Raw genomic sequence first — 16,960 nt, 5'->3', positions numbered from 1 at the left:
GTCACATGATCAGAATATAAAGCCATGGGATCTTTTATTAGAGATAATAATCTTAGAAATATTACATTCATGTTTTGAAATTAAGCCTATGTATATGTCGAGATGCTCTTAATCTTCCCTTCATTCTTTTGGACTGTTGGACTGTTGGACAGTCAGACTCATATAAAATGACAAAGCAAGTAGGTATTTCTCTCTTTCTCTGGACAGTTTTAGGTATTCACTAGCAGAAAGTCCAGACTTTCAATTAGCCAGCCTCTCCAGTGTGTCCACTTGACACATCTGAGTGGATTGTTAATCAGCCCACGGTTGCCTTGTACAAAGACCCACTAGAAAAAGTGAACTTGTTGCTTTCTATATGTATATGGTCCTGAAGGACATAGTAGCCTACTACATGGTCGATGCTTTCAACCCACTCTCTCTTGAGCTTGTACTGTACTGGCTCTGTAGAACTACGGGGGTTGGGAGCATATTCAGGAGACATGGAATGAGTGGGACAGAATGTAGGCACATGGTGTCACTGTGTCAGAATGCTCAGAATGTGCAGAATGTTGGTGATGTCACTCTTCCCACAATGTCCCGCGTCACAAACCACTTTTTTAATCTGTAGGACTACAGGGCACAATAAAAACATAATGGTGTGTCTAAAGAAGAAGGTTGCTAGCTTTCTTCATGACAGAAAAGTACATTCCAGAATGATACATTAGTTTAAAGGTCAACCAGTCTATTCTTCCTTCTCAGAGCTCTGGACAACAACAGACAAACGTTCTCTTGTTGGTTTGATGGAGAAATCCCCCATCAGCCCCTCACAAGGAGACCTTGGATAATTCAGATGAAGTAGGTAGACGTGTTTCACTGGAGGCACAGATCTGACTTGAAGTCTCATGAGGGATGCTTCGCTATCCTTCCGTTTACTCTGAAAGATCCCATTCTTAAGGTATTTGGGAATCTTTTTTTGTATTTGCAAAAGACAGTCTTGTGATCACTTTCTCATTCAACAAGAAAATGTCTCTGCAGTTATTCATAGTTTAGCTGTAAAGTAGAATTACTCAGTAATTACTCAGAATTATCCATGATTTCAGCAGAACACAGTCGTGGTTGTATACATTTTATCACAAAGAACACCTCAATTCAATCCTGTGTGTTCATTGTATGATATCCAGCAGAAACTGAACTGTATGAAGTTAACTACTATTAATCCATAATAGGGACAGCAAAACTATATTAGTTTACTGGGAATGTGGCCGTAATACAAACAATATAACATAAATAAAATCACAAGTGAATCAAACAACAGAACATAGCTTGGACAACCAAGAATCAAGTGAATCAAACAACAGAACATAGCTTGGTCAACCAAGAATCAAGTGAATCAAACAACAGAACATAGCTTGGTCAACCAAGAATCAAGTGAATCAAACAACAGAACATAGCTTGGTCAACCAAGAATCAAGTGAATTAAACAACAGAGCATAGCTTGGTCAACCAAGAATCAAGTGAATCAAACAACAGAGCATAGCTTGGTCAACCAAGAATCAAGTGAATTAAACAACAGAACATACCTTGGTCAACCAAGAATCGTAATTTCTGGATGGTGGCAAGATTACCACTCACTCTGTAGATGCCATCAGCCTCTAAACCTGGTGGATACAAGATAGACACAAGCCTGTGACATACTACACACATACTTCACACTTTGACAAGACTAAGCTTTAATTTGGACTTAGATTAACAAAATTGACCAATTTAGAAAGAAATTCTGGGTTTTTCGATAGATCATTTTAACATTCACTGCAGTGGAATGGATAGCTGACATCATCCCTAGATAGAGGCTTTGACTTGGACGCAATACGACTCTATTTCACTGTGACAATCCTGGAGGCTTGAAAGTGGACACACTGTAGCTAGGCTACAGATTGTAATCCAAAAATCGGCAGCACAATTTGAGTCACACTGCCGCTGCCCAGAGGTAGCCGGGGCGACACGTTCCTCTGGTCTTTTCTGTCAGCTGCTCTAATGAATGTCCGTCCACATTGCTGAGCATTTGACAGTGGAAGGCGATATACTGTACCGCTGTCACTGGTGGGGTAACTAGAGGATATTGTTGACTTGAAAAAGTAAGGAAGACGTACACGGTTTCATTCTTTGCAAGGCGTTCTTGTATAATGTCATGGCTATTTTCTGCAGCTCAAATGTTAAGACGTCCAGATGAATTTGACCCCAGCATGTTGGGCCCTTTGTTTACATGCAAGGCAGTCAGAAGCTGTTTGCTTGTACTTTTCCTGCTGTATCCAGAGCCTGGCCAAATGTTGCTTGCTTGTGTGCAGGGCTGGCCCTTGCCATTCTGCAGCCATAGGTGAGACCAAAAACTGCTGCCCCCACAAAACTGGAATAGTCCCAGTAAGCAAAATTACATTTAAAATACATATTTTCCAGACGTTGAAGTTAGGTTCATTGTAGGTTCTGAATGAAAGGTGAAAGGGTATTTTCCGTATGTTTAAAATACATATTTTCAAGGACATTGGAAAGTCATATTTTCCCGGAACTTATCCAGACGTAGAAATCAGGTTCAATTTTGGTTCTCAATGAAATTTGAAAATACTTGTTTTCCTCATGTTGAAAATATGTATTTTACAGACGTTGAAAATATGTATTTTCCGGATGTTGAAATCAGGCACTTTTTTGGTTCTGAATGAAATTTAAAATATGTCATTTATAGACGTCTATCTTTGGGCCAAATCAAGGCTGGTCCGGGCAAAATGTGAACCAAACATAGATGTCAATGATTGGTTCAGAGTTTGTCCGGACTGGACCAAACACCAACATCTGTGGATGTGGAAATCAAGGCCGTTCCGCAACTGCACCAAAAAAAAGACACCAAAAAGGCGTCACCGTCGGTCCGTTCTTACTGAGGTCTAGCCTACAGTGTTGTCTGAAATTTAATTTTGTGAATGCCAATCTATCTGGTAAGCCTACCATTTGTAAAACACCAAAAAAACTATGTCCGGACGGGACAAAAAAAGATGTCCAAAAGACATCGGCTCTGCTTACTGGGGTGTAGCCTACCAAGTCAGCCCGCAATGGAACTGTATGAATGCCCATCCATGTGTTAGGCCCACCGTTTGTAAAACAGGCCATTGCATTGGCTTTATTAGTCCTGATTCCAGTGACTAATCAGTTTGGCTATTTAAGCTCTGAATATCAGCTACCCAACATTATCAGGAGTTATCCTGAGCGTGTTTACACAGCAGAAAATGCAGAAGCATTTTATTTTTCGCTATGATCAGCTTGTCAAAAATGTATGGATATAAAATTGAAACCACTGATCATGACAATGGGGTGAAACTCATGGACAAGTTGTGAATGTCCATTCCATATTGACCTGTCCTGTTTTTAGGACATGTCGTTTGTTAACATGACAGCAAATGTTTTATTTGATTGAGAGCCTTTTAGGTCAGGCTACTTGGTCGGAGAAATTATGTTGTCATACAATTTATCTCCAGTCTGTAGGCTACAGAAAAGGCCACATACTCTTTCTACTAGTCCTATGTCTGCTACATGATTGATGTTAAATTATTTTGTTGGAGAGATGTGTCTCTCCAACAGCACCCTGTAGAGCCGGCTGGGAATGGACAAGCAAAATATTTTGCGCCCCTACCTTTGACAAAGTGGCCGCTGCTTATCAAAGGGTGGCATCAGCACTCACCTAAAAAGATAATTATGCCACTGGTTGAGAGGAATTGTCATTGTTTTGGGGCAGAATTAAGTGAGGTTTGATATGTTGTTGTTGGAGGTGCGTCTTGGTCTGTTTAGCTCAGAAATCGCCACCCTCGTCAATCTTCCGCCATAAGCAGCCGCCTAATCCTGCCTAATGAGCGGGCCGTCCGTCTGTGTTTGAGTATGTGTGTGTGTAAATAGTTACATTATTTCCCATACACAAAGTACTTACATACCTCTTTTTTCAACGGCCTCCACACACTGCCTGACGAAATTTGGCACAGTGGTCCCTTCCCGCTCACAAAGTGCCAACAAGGGACACCCAAACACTCGATCTGTGAAGAAAAAACACCATTCCCCAGAACTACTGAATTAAAGCTACAGTGTAAAAAGTATTGAAATTAGCGATAACATCAAAGAGAACAGCTTCAGCATTTAATTGTGCTGAACTGTGTTTTTTCAGATCGTAAATGCACAGAGGAGGAACTTGGTGGAACGGCAGAGTATCTGTTTAATAGGACATTTCCATTCACACCTGAAACATCTCATTACTACTGTCCATTGATCATCATCATTAGGTTGAGGGATAGGTCATTCATTCATAGCATTGCTCTTGACTCCTACTTCCCTTGTTCTCCTCTGATGGCTGTTTCCAGAACAGTGTTGATAACAGTACATAGGTTCCACGGCTACACTGGTAAAGGATAATCAATCTAATGGTTAACCACACACAGCATTTTATTGCTAAGTAAAACAATTTCCTATGAACCCTGATTTTCCCATGAACCCTGAGTCTCCAAGGCAACTTTGCTCCAATCAGACAGAGAGGAGGACCACATTCTCTTTTCTCCAATCAGACGGAGAGGGGGACCACATTATCTTTGCTCCAGTCAGAGGGGGAGTGGGACCACATTATCTTTGCTCCAATCAGAGGGGGAGGGGCACCTCATTATCTTCGATCCCATCAGAGGTAGAGGGGGACCACATTATCTTTGCTCCCATCAGACGGAAAGGGGGACACATTATCTTTGCTCCCATCAGAGGGAGAGGTGGACCACATTATCTTTGCTCCAATCAGAGGGGTAGGGGCACCATCTTATCTTTGCTCCAATCAGAGGGAGAGGGGGACCACATTATCTTTGCTCCAATCAGAGGGAGAGGGAGACAACATTATCTTTGCTCCAATCAGAGGGAGAGGGGAAACACATTCTCTTCCCTTACAAACATTTTATATATGTTTATATACTTTTTCTACTGTGTTATTGACTGTACGCTTGTTTATTCCATGTGTAACTCTATGTTGTTTTTTGTGTTGCACTACTTTGCTTTATCTTGGCCAGGTCACAGTTGTAAATATGAGAACTTGTTCTCAACTAGCTTACCTGGTTAAATAAAGGTGAAATAAATAAAAAAATGTCTCATTGGTTCATTACTTTTGTCCATTCAAATATACTGAGAAGTCCCTCACTTAACCTGTCCCTACTGGCAATATACTCAGGCTTTTGTGGTCACTAACATTGGTCAGTTCATCTCCAGTAGACGCCATATAGGGTTAGCAAAGCATACCTCATCAAACATAGACTGGTATTCAAACTGACTGTGCACAGAGGTACACTCTTTCACTCATCAACTGGCTTATGTTACTGTATGGGTCCTCTGGAACAGTGCTGTCTCTCTAGCACTGGACAACATCAAAGATAACCCTCTGTTGTTTATACAGTGGAGGGTTCGACAAATACAGAAATGATTGCTAGAAGGCACCTTTGTATACAAAATCCACTTCCCAGCGCTCAGCGGATAAGCATGGGAAATGTTGAGGGGGAGGGGGCCAGTGAAATGGAGCAAAATTACCGCTCCTAAAGGAATTCAAATAACCCTTGCGTTGCATGGATTTAATTTGCATTCTGAAGTATGATAGGAAAGAGGGGGAGGGAGGGAAGGGGGCCTGATTTGAGGAAACACACATGAAGTGTCGTTCTCTTCAGCCCTGACAAAAAGGACAGTCTGAGGGGCACCTGCACCAAGTATTTCATTTATTCCGTCAATAATGTCCTCTCCCTTTGATCAAGCGTTTGTCCCATGGACACCACATTAAAGGGTCTCCTTGAATCTGGGGGAAATTCCAAATACTGTTACCTTCTTCTAAGTATTGCAAATGTATTTAAATATTTTCCTTCAACCGTGGGCTCAATAATTGAGTTCCCCTTGAGAGAAATGGATTATGTGGTTATGTGATTTATGTAGATTGGTGTGTTGTTTTTCACTAGTTATTCTATAGTTCTAAATAATGATGTAATAAATTGTGACATCACATCGGGAATGCACAGCTACAGTTCCGTCTCCTCTTTCTGATTGAAGGGTAGTCCAAATTGAAAGAAGGTAGTCAAAATGTGCAATACATTTTGAAAGATTTATGTTCCTCACAACATGTGTGGTGTGTTGGAAAAGAATCAACCTATCCTGGCAGAATACTCTGATACCTTTGATGATGCCTTTCTCCTGTAGAGTCTTCATAGAGGGCCGTCTTGTGATGAACTTTTTGAGTCTGTTCTTCACCCCGTTCTTATCAGCACTGTCCGACATGCTGTAGGTGAGCTTGGAAGACTTGAACACTTCTCAGGAACACAGAGAAAGAGACACACGGTTAAATTAAGTGAAAGGGAAAGCTATGATGTTATGTTTGTCTTAAGAAAGGCTCATTAGGCAAATATAGGCTTTTATAGGCTCAGTAGGCTTTTAGGCTCAGTAGGCTTTTAAAAATACACCTTTCCAGAAACAAGTCTCTCACCGTTGCCGCTTGCTATAGACCACCTTCTGCCCCCAGCTGTGCCCTGGACACCATATGTGAACTGATTGCCCCCCATCTATCTTCAGAGCTCGTGCTGTTAGGTGATCTAAACTGGGACATGCTTAAAACCCCGGCCATCCTACAATCTAAGCTTGATGCCCTCAATTTCACACAAATTATCAATGAACCTAAAAGGTACAACCCCAAATCCGTAAACACGGGCACCCTCATAGATATCATCCTAACCAACTTGCCCTCTAAATACACCTCTGCTGTCTTCAACCAGGATCTCAGCGATCACTGCCTCATTGCCTGCATCCGTAATGGGTCTGCGGTCAAATGACCACCCTTCATCACTGTCAAATGCTCCCTAAAACACTTCAACAAGAAGGCCTTTCTAATCGACCTGGCCCGGGTATCCTGGAAGGATATTGACCTCATTCCGTCAGTAGAGGATGCCTGGTCGTTCTTTAAAAGTGCTTTGCTCACCATCTTAAATAAGCATGCCCCATTCAAAAAATTTAGAACCAGGAACAGATATAGCCCTTGGTTCACTCCAGACCTGACTGCCCTTGAACAGCACAAAAACATCCTGTGGCGTACTGCATTAGCATCGAATAGCCCCCACGATATGAAACTTTCCAGGGAAGTTAGGAACCAATATACACAGGCAGTTAGGAAAGCTAAGGCTAGCTTTTTCAAACAGAAATTTGCATCCTGTAGTACAAACTCAAATAAGTTCTGGGACACTGTAAAGTCCATGGAGAATAAGAGCAACTCCTCCCAGCTGCCCACTGCACTGAGGCTAGGAAACACTGCCACCACTGATAAATCCACAAAAACTGAGAATTTCAATAAGCATTTTTCTATGGCTGGCCATGCTTTCCACCTGGCTACCCCTACCCTGGTCAATATCCCTGCACCCCCCACAGCAACATGCCCAAGCTTCCCCCATTTCTCCTTCACCCAAATCCAGATAGCTGACGTTCTGAAAGAGCTGCAAAATCTGGACCCTTACAAATCAGCCAGGCTTGACAATATGGACCCTCTCTTTCTAAAATTATCCGCTGAAATTTTTGCAACCCCTATTACTAGCCTGTTTAACCTCTCTTTCGTATCGTCTGAGATCCCCAGAGATTGGAAAGCTGCCACAGTCATCCCCCTCTTTGAAGGGGGAGGCACTCTAGACCCAAACTGCTAAAGACCTATATGTATCCTACCCTGCCTTTCTAAGGTCTTCGAAAGTCAAGTTAAAAAACAGATCACCGACCATTTCGAATCCCACCGTACCTTCTCCGCTATGCAATCTGGTTTCTGAGCTGGTAATGGGTGCACCTCAGCCATGCTCAAGGTTCTAAACGATATCATAACTGCCATTGATAAGAGACAATATTGTGCAGCTGTGTTCATCAACCTGGCCAAGGCTTTCCACTCTGTCAATCACCACATTCTTATCGGCAGACTCAACAGCCTTGGTTTCTCAAACGACTGCCTCGTCTGGTTCACCAACTACTTCTCAGTCAGAGTTCAGTGTGTCAAATCGGAGGGACTGTTGTCCGGATCTCTGGCAGTCTCTATGGGAGTGCCACAGGGTTCAATTCTCGGGCCGACTCTTTTCTCTGTATACATCAATGATGTCGCTCTTGCTGCTGGTGATTCTCTGATCCACCTCTACGCAGACGACACCATTCTGTATACTTCTAACCCTTCTTTGGACACGGTGTTAACTGACCTCCAGATGAGCTTCAGTACCATACAACTCTCCGTCCGTGGCCTCCAACTGCTCTTAAATGCAAGTAAAACTAAAAGCATGCTCTTCAACCGATCACTGCCCGCACCTGCCTGCCCGTCCATCATCACTACTCTGGACGGTTCTGACTTAGAATATGTGGACAACTACAAATACCTAGGTGTCTGGTTAGACTGTAAACTCTCCTTCCAGACTCACATTAAGCATCTCCAATCCAAAATTAAATCTGGAATCGGCTTCCTATTTCACAACAAAGCATCCTTCAGTCATGCTGCCAAACATACCCTCGTTAAACTGGCTATCCTACCGATCCTCGACTTCGGCGATGTCATTTACAAAATAGCCTCCAACACCCTACTCAGCAAATTGGATGCAGTCTATCACATTGCCATCCGTTTTGTCACCAAAGCCCCATGTACTACCCACAACTGCGACCTGTATGCTCTCGTTGGCTGTCCCTCGCTTCATATTTGTTGCCAAACCCACTGGCTCCAGGTCATCTATAAGTCTCTGATAGGTAAGGCCTGGCCTTATCTCAGCTAACTGGTCACCATAGCAGCACCCACCCGTAGCACGAGCTCCAGCAGGTATGTTTCACTGGTCACCCCCAAAGCCAATTCCTCCTTTGGCCGCATTTCATTCCAGTTCTCTGCTGCCAATGACTGGAACGAATTGCAAAAATCACTGAAGCTGGAGACTCATATCTCCCTCACTAACTTTAAGCACCAGCTGTCAGAGCAGCTCACAGATCACTACACCTGTACATAGCCATCTGTAAATAGCCCATCCAACTACCTCATCCCCATATTGTTATTTATAAAAAAAAATGTTTTGCTCCTTTGCATCCCAGTATCTCTACTTGCACATTCATCTTCTGCACATCTATCATTCCAGTGCTTAATTGCTAAATTGTACTTATTTCGCCACTATGGCCTATTTATTGCCTTACCTCCCTTATCTTACCTCATTTGCACACACTGTATATATACTTTTTCTACTGTATTATTGACTGTATGTTTGTTTATTCCATGTGTAACTCTGTGTTGTTGTTTGTGTCGCACTGCTTTGTTTTATCTTGGCCAGGTCACAGTTGTAAATGAGAACTTGTTCTCAACTGGCCTACCTGGTTAAATAAAGGTGAAATAAATAAAATAAGAATAAAAATATGCCTCCACAATGCTACAGCCTAGGTTGATATTATGCTTCACCTCATCTCTCTACCTAACCCTCGCTCTTCCTCTCTCCTTAGATTCCCACTGTTATTTATCCTTCCTGGAGTCTCTCACATGGCTGTCTTTTTCTAGTTTTTACTCAAATTGAACTTTTCCTTGTCTAAAGGAAGACCAGGCACTGCTTGTCAGTCTAATAAAAAGTTTTGTCAATGGACTAGCTTTGTCTGTGGACTAGCTTTGCCTATGGACTAACTTTGTCTATGGACTAGCTTTGCCTATGGACTAGCTTTGTCTATGGACTAGCTTTGTCTATGGACTAGCTTTACCTATGGACTATCTTTGTCTATGGACTAGCTTTGTCTATGGACTAGCTTTGTCTATGGACTAGCTTTACCTATGGACTAGCTTTGTCTATGGACTAGCTTTGTCTATGGACTAGCTTTGCCTACGGACTAGCTTTGCCTATGGACTAGTTTGTCATCCAATAAACACGTTTGAGATATGTCTTATAGTACATTTTGGAGTACACAGAGATGCAAAGCAAAATATATTGTTGACAAGTGATTATTTCAAATTTTCGTGCCATTGGAACACAGGAGTGATGGTTGCTAATAATGGGCCTCTGAACGCCTATGTAGATATTCCATAACAAATCAGCAGTTTCCAGCTACAATAGTAATTTACAACATTAACAATGTCTACACTGTATTTCTGATTAATTTGATGTTATTTTAATGGACAAAAAATTAGCTTTTCTTTCAAAAACATGAACATTTCTAAGTGACCCCAAACTTTTGAACGGTAGGGTATATTATGCAAATGTACGAGCAACCACTTCCTTAGAAAAAGTTATTCTGAGTCATTAAATGCTTACAGTAGCACAGATAAGAGACAACTTTTAATCAGCATACTTTTGTGAGTTCAAGCTTGTACCAACACGTGAAGAACTGTTTTGAATAAGCAACTGTAGTAGAACTAGCTAGTCATTGGAGACAACTTACTGAGTGAGCGTCTGTGTTCAGGTTTGGGTTCCTTTGTGCAGAGGGACTCAGGTGCAGGTCTTGGCAGTGACAGTGTCTTGCTAGGCAACCCATGTCTAGGTAGATACTCTGTGCTGTTTGCCCTTCGTATGCCAGGCTTATCAGAGGCCTTCCTAGCAGCTCCTTTAGACTATAACAGAAAGGAGGTTCAAACATTTCAGTCCAAAGGTCACTGGCTGCACATCTCTTTATTATTACTCATTATTCATTATGAACTGGGTGGTTTGAGCCCTGAATGCTGATTGGCTGACAGTTCTAATTACGTTGGTAACCAGTTTATAATAGCAATAAGGGACCTCGGGGGTTTGTGGTATATGGCCAATATACCATGGCTAAGGGCTGTATAAGGGCACTCCACATTGTGTCGTGCTAAGGAACTGCTCTTAGCCGGGGTATATTGGCCATATACTGTACCACACTCACTCGTGCCTTATTGCTTAAGTATAGCATGTCAATGTGATTATTTGCACTATGTGGAACATAAAATCATACGTTTGACCTGGAGTCAATGACTTAGGGAATTGTTTTACTTTCATTTTGGTTAGCATGGTATGACTAAACAATGTTCTGAATGATTTATAGTCATCGTTTCAATGTCTGAAATCATAAAGACTTCAGAAATGTCATAACTTCAGTCTATAAGTCTATAAGAAACAGCAAACTGCTTACCAAATTGTCAGCTGTCCTTTTAATAGCATCATGCCATTTAGAAATAGTGTGGTAATTGTCAGCCTGGAGAAGGAACTCACTGCCGGAGCTGGTTGTTATCTGGAACAAAGGTTCAAATTGACTTAAATAAAAGGTACAACAATTAACAGGTCTTTATCTAATGTATTCCCATGAAGCGGAGCATAATGCAAACCGAATGGCATACGTTCAAATTCATAATACCCTAAACTAACAATAAGTATTTACATTTGAATGGAATTTAAATGACACCCACTGATCCACATGATTTGGTAAGAATGTGCTCACTGCAGCATCAGCAGACCTTGATGCTCATTCCTTTGGTCTGTTGAGAGTCTTATCAGTGATGTGCCTGTTAATGTATCTGTGTCTGTGTGACAACAAGCTCACGTTGTGCAGGGTGTGTGTGTGTGTGTGTGTGTGTGTGTGTGTGTGTGTGTGTGTGTGTGTGCGTGCGTGCGTGCGTGCGTGCGTGCGTGCGTGCGTGCGTGCGTGTGTGTGTGTGTGTGTGTGTGCCACAAGAAAAGACAAATGCAGACTGTCTTCTCAGAGGGGAAAACATGATTAGTGTGATACTTGTCATCTTAATATTGGCTCTGTTCTGCATTTCTCCAACAGTGCAGTAACAGCATTTGGCGCCGTCAAACTGAATAACTGTAATGTTAGTAAAAGTCTTTGAGAAACCATGACGACATCAAGGTCAGCATTGTCAAGTGTGGTTGAACTTAAAAAAAAAATTGCTCATCTTTTGCAACTGAAATGGTCAAATGAGCAGATATAGTATCTCATACCATACAAAATGATGAAACCGTTATCTTTGCAGTTATCTTCCTAAATGAACCATTCATGTTCACAACGGAAATATCCTTTAGTACATGTGTTCTCTAAGCTTGCTGATGGCCAAATTTGACGACATGTTTTAAATCGTCAAAGCGTTTGTCTACAATGGGAGTTTTTGATATTGTACTACAGTATATTTAGTCATTGGACACATGGGGTTACTGTTTTTAAACACATTTCATAAATCAAGTCCTGTGAATACATGTTCAAATTATTCATAATTTGCACCAGTACAACCCACAGTTGAGCTCAGCTCAACACTGATTGGCTAATTATAATTTTTTTATGAAAGGAGGCCAAATGCCTGCTGGCATTAATCAATCAACATTTTATACTATTTAGCTTCAGATACATCCAGACAGCATCAGATACATCCAGACAGCATCAGATACATCCAGACAGCATCAGTTACATCCAGACAGCATCAGATACATCCAGACAGCATCAGATACATCCAGACAGCATCAGATACATCCAGACAGCATCAGATACATGGGCTACCCATACTGAGACAAAGGGGTGCTGTTTCACTCTCCAGACAGCATCAGATACATGGGCTACCCATACTGAGACTGAGGGGTGCTGTTTCCCTGTCCAGACAGCATCAGATACATGGGCTTCCCATACTGAGACAGAGGGGTGCTGTTTCCCTCGCTCTGATGATTTTTCAGCTACTGGCAAATTTACATAAAACTATGAAAACATATTTGGGGAAGCCTGGCTAGTAGCCTAGTATCCTAGTATCCTAGTATCTTAGTATCCTAGTAGACGACAGGGCGCACGGTTTATTCCATACAGTAGAATTGAACAGGCAAACAGAACATAATTTGCATTGAAGTGTGTAGGATACCTCTGTAAGTAGTGCTACTGTAGTTTTCATCAGAGTAGATCATGTTTCAGAATTCGTGGGCAGTGCAGCATATTTAGGTTCGGGAAAAAGGGAATGCAAAACATTATTGCATTCAAACAATCTGTTTACAGGTCCACAACAATTTGCAATTGTTTTTGTCTTTCAGAAACTGTCAGAAAGAGCAAATGTTCCGGCAAAAGAAAACATTCTGCCAACACCTCCAAAGACATTTGATGAAGTTCCCCAGTGCTATTTTCTTTAGAAACTGCCTAGTTCCAATACTTACATAGTATACAGCAAATAAGGTCATTATTGTCACTTCACATTGAGCAAATTCAATGGAGTCATTTTTTCAGCTTCTTTACTCTTTCTCAAATCTTAATAATTGTCTGGACCAATATATAAATATAAAAAGAATATCTAAACTAATCCACTCACACACACACTCCAACAGTATGTTAAACAACATAAAAAATAAGCAAATCCAATGTAAATCAATGGAGATGGCCTGCTACAACATTCTCCCTCTTTCTCTCACTCTCTCACAAGCACACCTGTGAAACACATAACACAGACATCAATGCACACCCATGTGTGTGTGTGTGTGTGTGTGTGTGTGTGTGTGTGTGTGTGTGTGTGTGTGTGTGTGTGTCTGTGGTATGTGTGTGCAGATAGGTTGTTATTCTACATGGACCTTCAAAGTTTGGGACTATTGTGGAGCTGACTTTTCTGACTTCATTACAAAGCGTCAGGAACAGTTAAGCAGCATTACTTTGGGATGCCAGATAAAAGCGGGGAAATGGTTACAGGCGCAATCCTTGTCAGAGTGAGTTTGCCACCCCTCTCTTCTTGGGTTACAAGCATCTGAACAAGCATGTTTGCTCTGGAACAGTGTTCTTCCTGGAGGCGGCCCCACGATGTGTCAGTAATAGCCTCTGCAATCACACTGCTGCATTGTGGGGGATGGGTTATGGAGAGGCTCACTGGTGAATCTGAAAGTTCTTTCAAAACAACCAAACACACAAACCTTAGCCTCTGAGCATATTTTTTTCTGTTTTCTAACGTAACTTAGTATTTGTAATCAGATACACAATACATGTATTTATATCCTAGAAATAGCAACACTGGTCTGTGGTGTTTTATCACCTCTTCTCCCCATGATTAACAGGATCACAATGGACTTGGATTGGTGGTTTCATAATCTCTTTGCATGAATTTTGCATTAGTTACAGTCTGTACCTCTTATAAATGTTATATGGTGGACAACACACTGAGCTCCCTTTCTTTTCCACAGGGGAAGGAGCTAGCTAGGACTTAATATATTTATGTTTCATTTTGCCATTCACAGCTCCTCATAATTGTAAAATGATGGCAGATAGGATTTACACTAGTATGTCAAAGCTCTGGGACTTCCGATCACGAATTGAATCAGGGTCTGTAGTGACGCCTATAGCACTGAGGTGCAGTGCCTTAGACCGCTGAACCAGGATCTGTAGTGACTCCTCTTGCACTGAGATGCAGTGCCTTAGACCGCTGAACCAGGGTCTGCAGTGACGCCTCTAGCACTGAGATGCAGTGCCTTAGACCGCTGAATCAGGGTCTGTAGTGACTCCTCTTGCACTGAGATGCAGTGCCTTAGACCGCTGAATCAGGGTCTGTAGTGACGCCTATAGCAATGAGATGCAGTGCCTTAGACCACTGAATCAGGGTCTGTAGTGACTCCTCTTGCACTGAGATGCAGTGCCTTAGACCGCTGAATCAGGGTCTGTAGTGACGCCTATAGCACTGAGATGCAGTGCCTTAGACCGCTGAACCATGGTCTGTAGTGATGCCTCTAACACTGAGATGCAGTGCCTTAGACCACTGAACCATGGTCTGTAGTGACACCTATAGCACTGAGATGCAGTGCCTTAGATTGCTGAACCAGGGTCTGTAGTGACTCCTCTTGCACTGAAATGCAGTGCCTTAGACCGCTGAACAAGGGTCTGTAGTAACGCCTCAGTCACTGAGATGCAGTGCCTTAGACCGCTGAACCAGGGTGTCTGTAGTGACGCCTCTTGCACTGAGATGCAGTGCCTTAGACCGCTGAACCAGGGTCTGTAGTGATGTCTCTAGCACTGAGATGCAGTGCCTTAGACCGCTGAACCATGGTCTGTAGTGACGCCTCTTGCACTGAGACTCAGTGCCTTAGACCGCTGCACACTCGGGAGCCCCTAAAATACACTATTGTGTTCTCTACTCTCCACCTTTCACGTACAGTGCCTTGCAAAAGTATTCATCCCCTTGGCATTTTTCCTATTTTGTTGCATTACAACCTGTAATTGAAATTGGACGAGTTGGACTGGGCTGACACACTGGAGGACTGGTGCATGGGGCTGGTACTGGAGATGCCAGACTGGAAACACGTACCTCAGGGCTAGTGCGAGGAGCGGGAACAGGACGAGTTGGACTGGGCTGACACACTGGAGGACTGGTGCATGGGGCTGGTACTGGAGATGCCAGACTGGAAACACGCACCTCAGGGCTAGTGCGAGGAGCGGGAACAGGATACACTGGGCCGTGAAGGCGCACTGGCGGTCTCGAGCGCAGTACTGGCACCACCCTTACTGGCTGGATGCCCGCTTCCCCTGGCAAATGCGGGGCGCTGGCACAGCGCACACCGGCCTGTGAATGCTCGGCCTCGACGCCGTACGCATCACCCCATAGCACGGGGCCTGACCAGTAACCTTCTGCCTCCGGTAAGCACGGGGAGTTGGCTTGGGGCTTAACCCTGGCCCAGCCAAACTACCCGTGTGCCCCCCCCCAAAAAAACATTTATTGGGGCTGCCTCTCAGGCTTACATGCCAATCGTGTACCAATAAAACAATCCCGGTCTTCGCTCCACTTTCGCCATTCCTCCCTCGCTGTTTACACCTGTCTCCATGGGAGGCGATCCCTTCCAGCCTGGATCTCCTCCTATGTGTAGGATCCTTTTCCTTCCAAGATGTCCTCCCAAGTCCAGTACTCCTTGTAGTCCACCTGCTGCTCCTTCCTCCGCTGCTTGGTCCGTTGGTGGTGGGAAGTTGTGTAACGGTCGTCGTACGTAGTGGACCAAGGCGCAGCGGGTTGAGTGCTCATAATGACTTTTATTGAACACAAACAAAACAAGAAAACGATCGAACGAACAGGATTGCAGGCTAAAACACACAGCTATGCAACCACAACTTCCCACAAACCATAGGTGAAAAAGTGCTTTCGTTTTGTTTTGTTTGTGTTCAATAAAAGTCATTATGAGCACTCAACCCGCTGCGCCTTGTTCTACTACGTACGACGACCGTTACATGCTGTGGAGATGTTTTTCATCGGCAGGGACTGGGAAGCTGGTCACAATTGAAGGAATGATGGATGGTGCTAAATAGAGGGAAATTCTTGAGGGAAACCTGTTTTATTTCCAGAGATTTAAGCTGGGACGGAGGTTCACCTTCCAGCAGGACAATGACCCTAAGCATACTGCTAAAGCAACACTCGAGTGGTTTAAGGAGAAACATTTAAATGTCTTGGAATAGCCTAGTCAAAGCCCAGACCTAAATCTAATTGAGAATCTGTACACCAGCAGAACCCAACCAACTTGAAGGAGCTGGAGCAGTTTTGCCTTGAAGAATGGGAAAAAATCCCAGTGGCTAGATGTGCCAAGCTTATAGAGACACAACCCAAGAATCATGCTGCTGTAATTGCTGCATAAGGTGGCTCTACAAAGTATTGACTTTGGGGGGTGAATAGTTATGCACGCTCAAGTTCTCTATTTTTGTCTTATGTCTTGTTTGTTTCACTATAAAAATATTTTGCATCTTCAAAGGGGTAGGCATGTTGTGTAAATCAAATGATACAACCCCCCCCCAAAATCTATTTTAATTCCAGGTTGTAAGGCAACAAAATAGGAAAAATTCCAAGGGGGTGAATACTTTCGCAAGCCACTGTAAATCATTGATTTTGATGGGAGATTTGGACAGATTTTTTGAATTATGTGCATGGATGTCAAATTAAAATCCTAGGCCTAAAAACCGAGGCCTTGAAAGAGGAAACCAATATTAGTGAACGTTTATTAACTGGTCCCTCCAACTTGTAATCTCTGATGAAGTC

General features: G+C 42.9%; 1 protein-coding gene across 2 annotated transcripts in view; it reads right to left on the bottom strand.

Annotated features, from left to right (window-relative positions):
- The window catches only part of LOC115155529 (rho GTPase-activating protein 15), a 67,714-nt gene that overhangs the window by 24,869 nt on the left and 25,885 nt on the right, over positions 1-16,960 (bottom strand). Inside the window, exons 6-10 of one of the 2 annotated variants that reach the window (XM_029702212.1) lie at positions 11,134-11,232; positions 10,426-10,594; positions 6,195-6,329; positions 3,951-4,049; positions 1,560-1,637 (exon numbers count right to left, since the gene is read on the bottom strand). In XM_029702212.1, the coding sequence (XP_029558072.1) occupies positions 1,560-1,637; positions 3,951-4,049; positions 6,195-6,329; positions 10,426-10,594; positions 11,134-11,232 (580 nt within the window). The remainder of the gene's footprint in view (positions 1-1,559; positions 1,638-3,950; positions 4,050-6,194; positions 6,330-10,425; positions 10,595-11,133; positions 11,233-16,960) is intronic. The other variant, XM_029702213.1, reaches the window with a different exon arrangement.

The sequence above is a fragment of the Salmo trutta genome, chromosome 20, assembly GCF_901001165.1.
Source record: "Salmo trutta chromosome 20, fSalTru1.1, whole genome shotgun sequence".
Lineage (NCBI taxonomy): Eukaryota > Metazoa > Chordata > Actinopteri > Salmoniformes > Salmonidae > Salmo > Salmo trutta.
The sequence above is the reverse complement of the archived record's forward strand: the minus strand, read 5'-3'. Positions and strand labels throughout refer to the sequence as shown.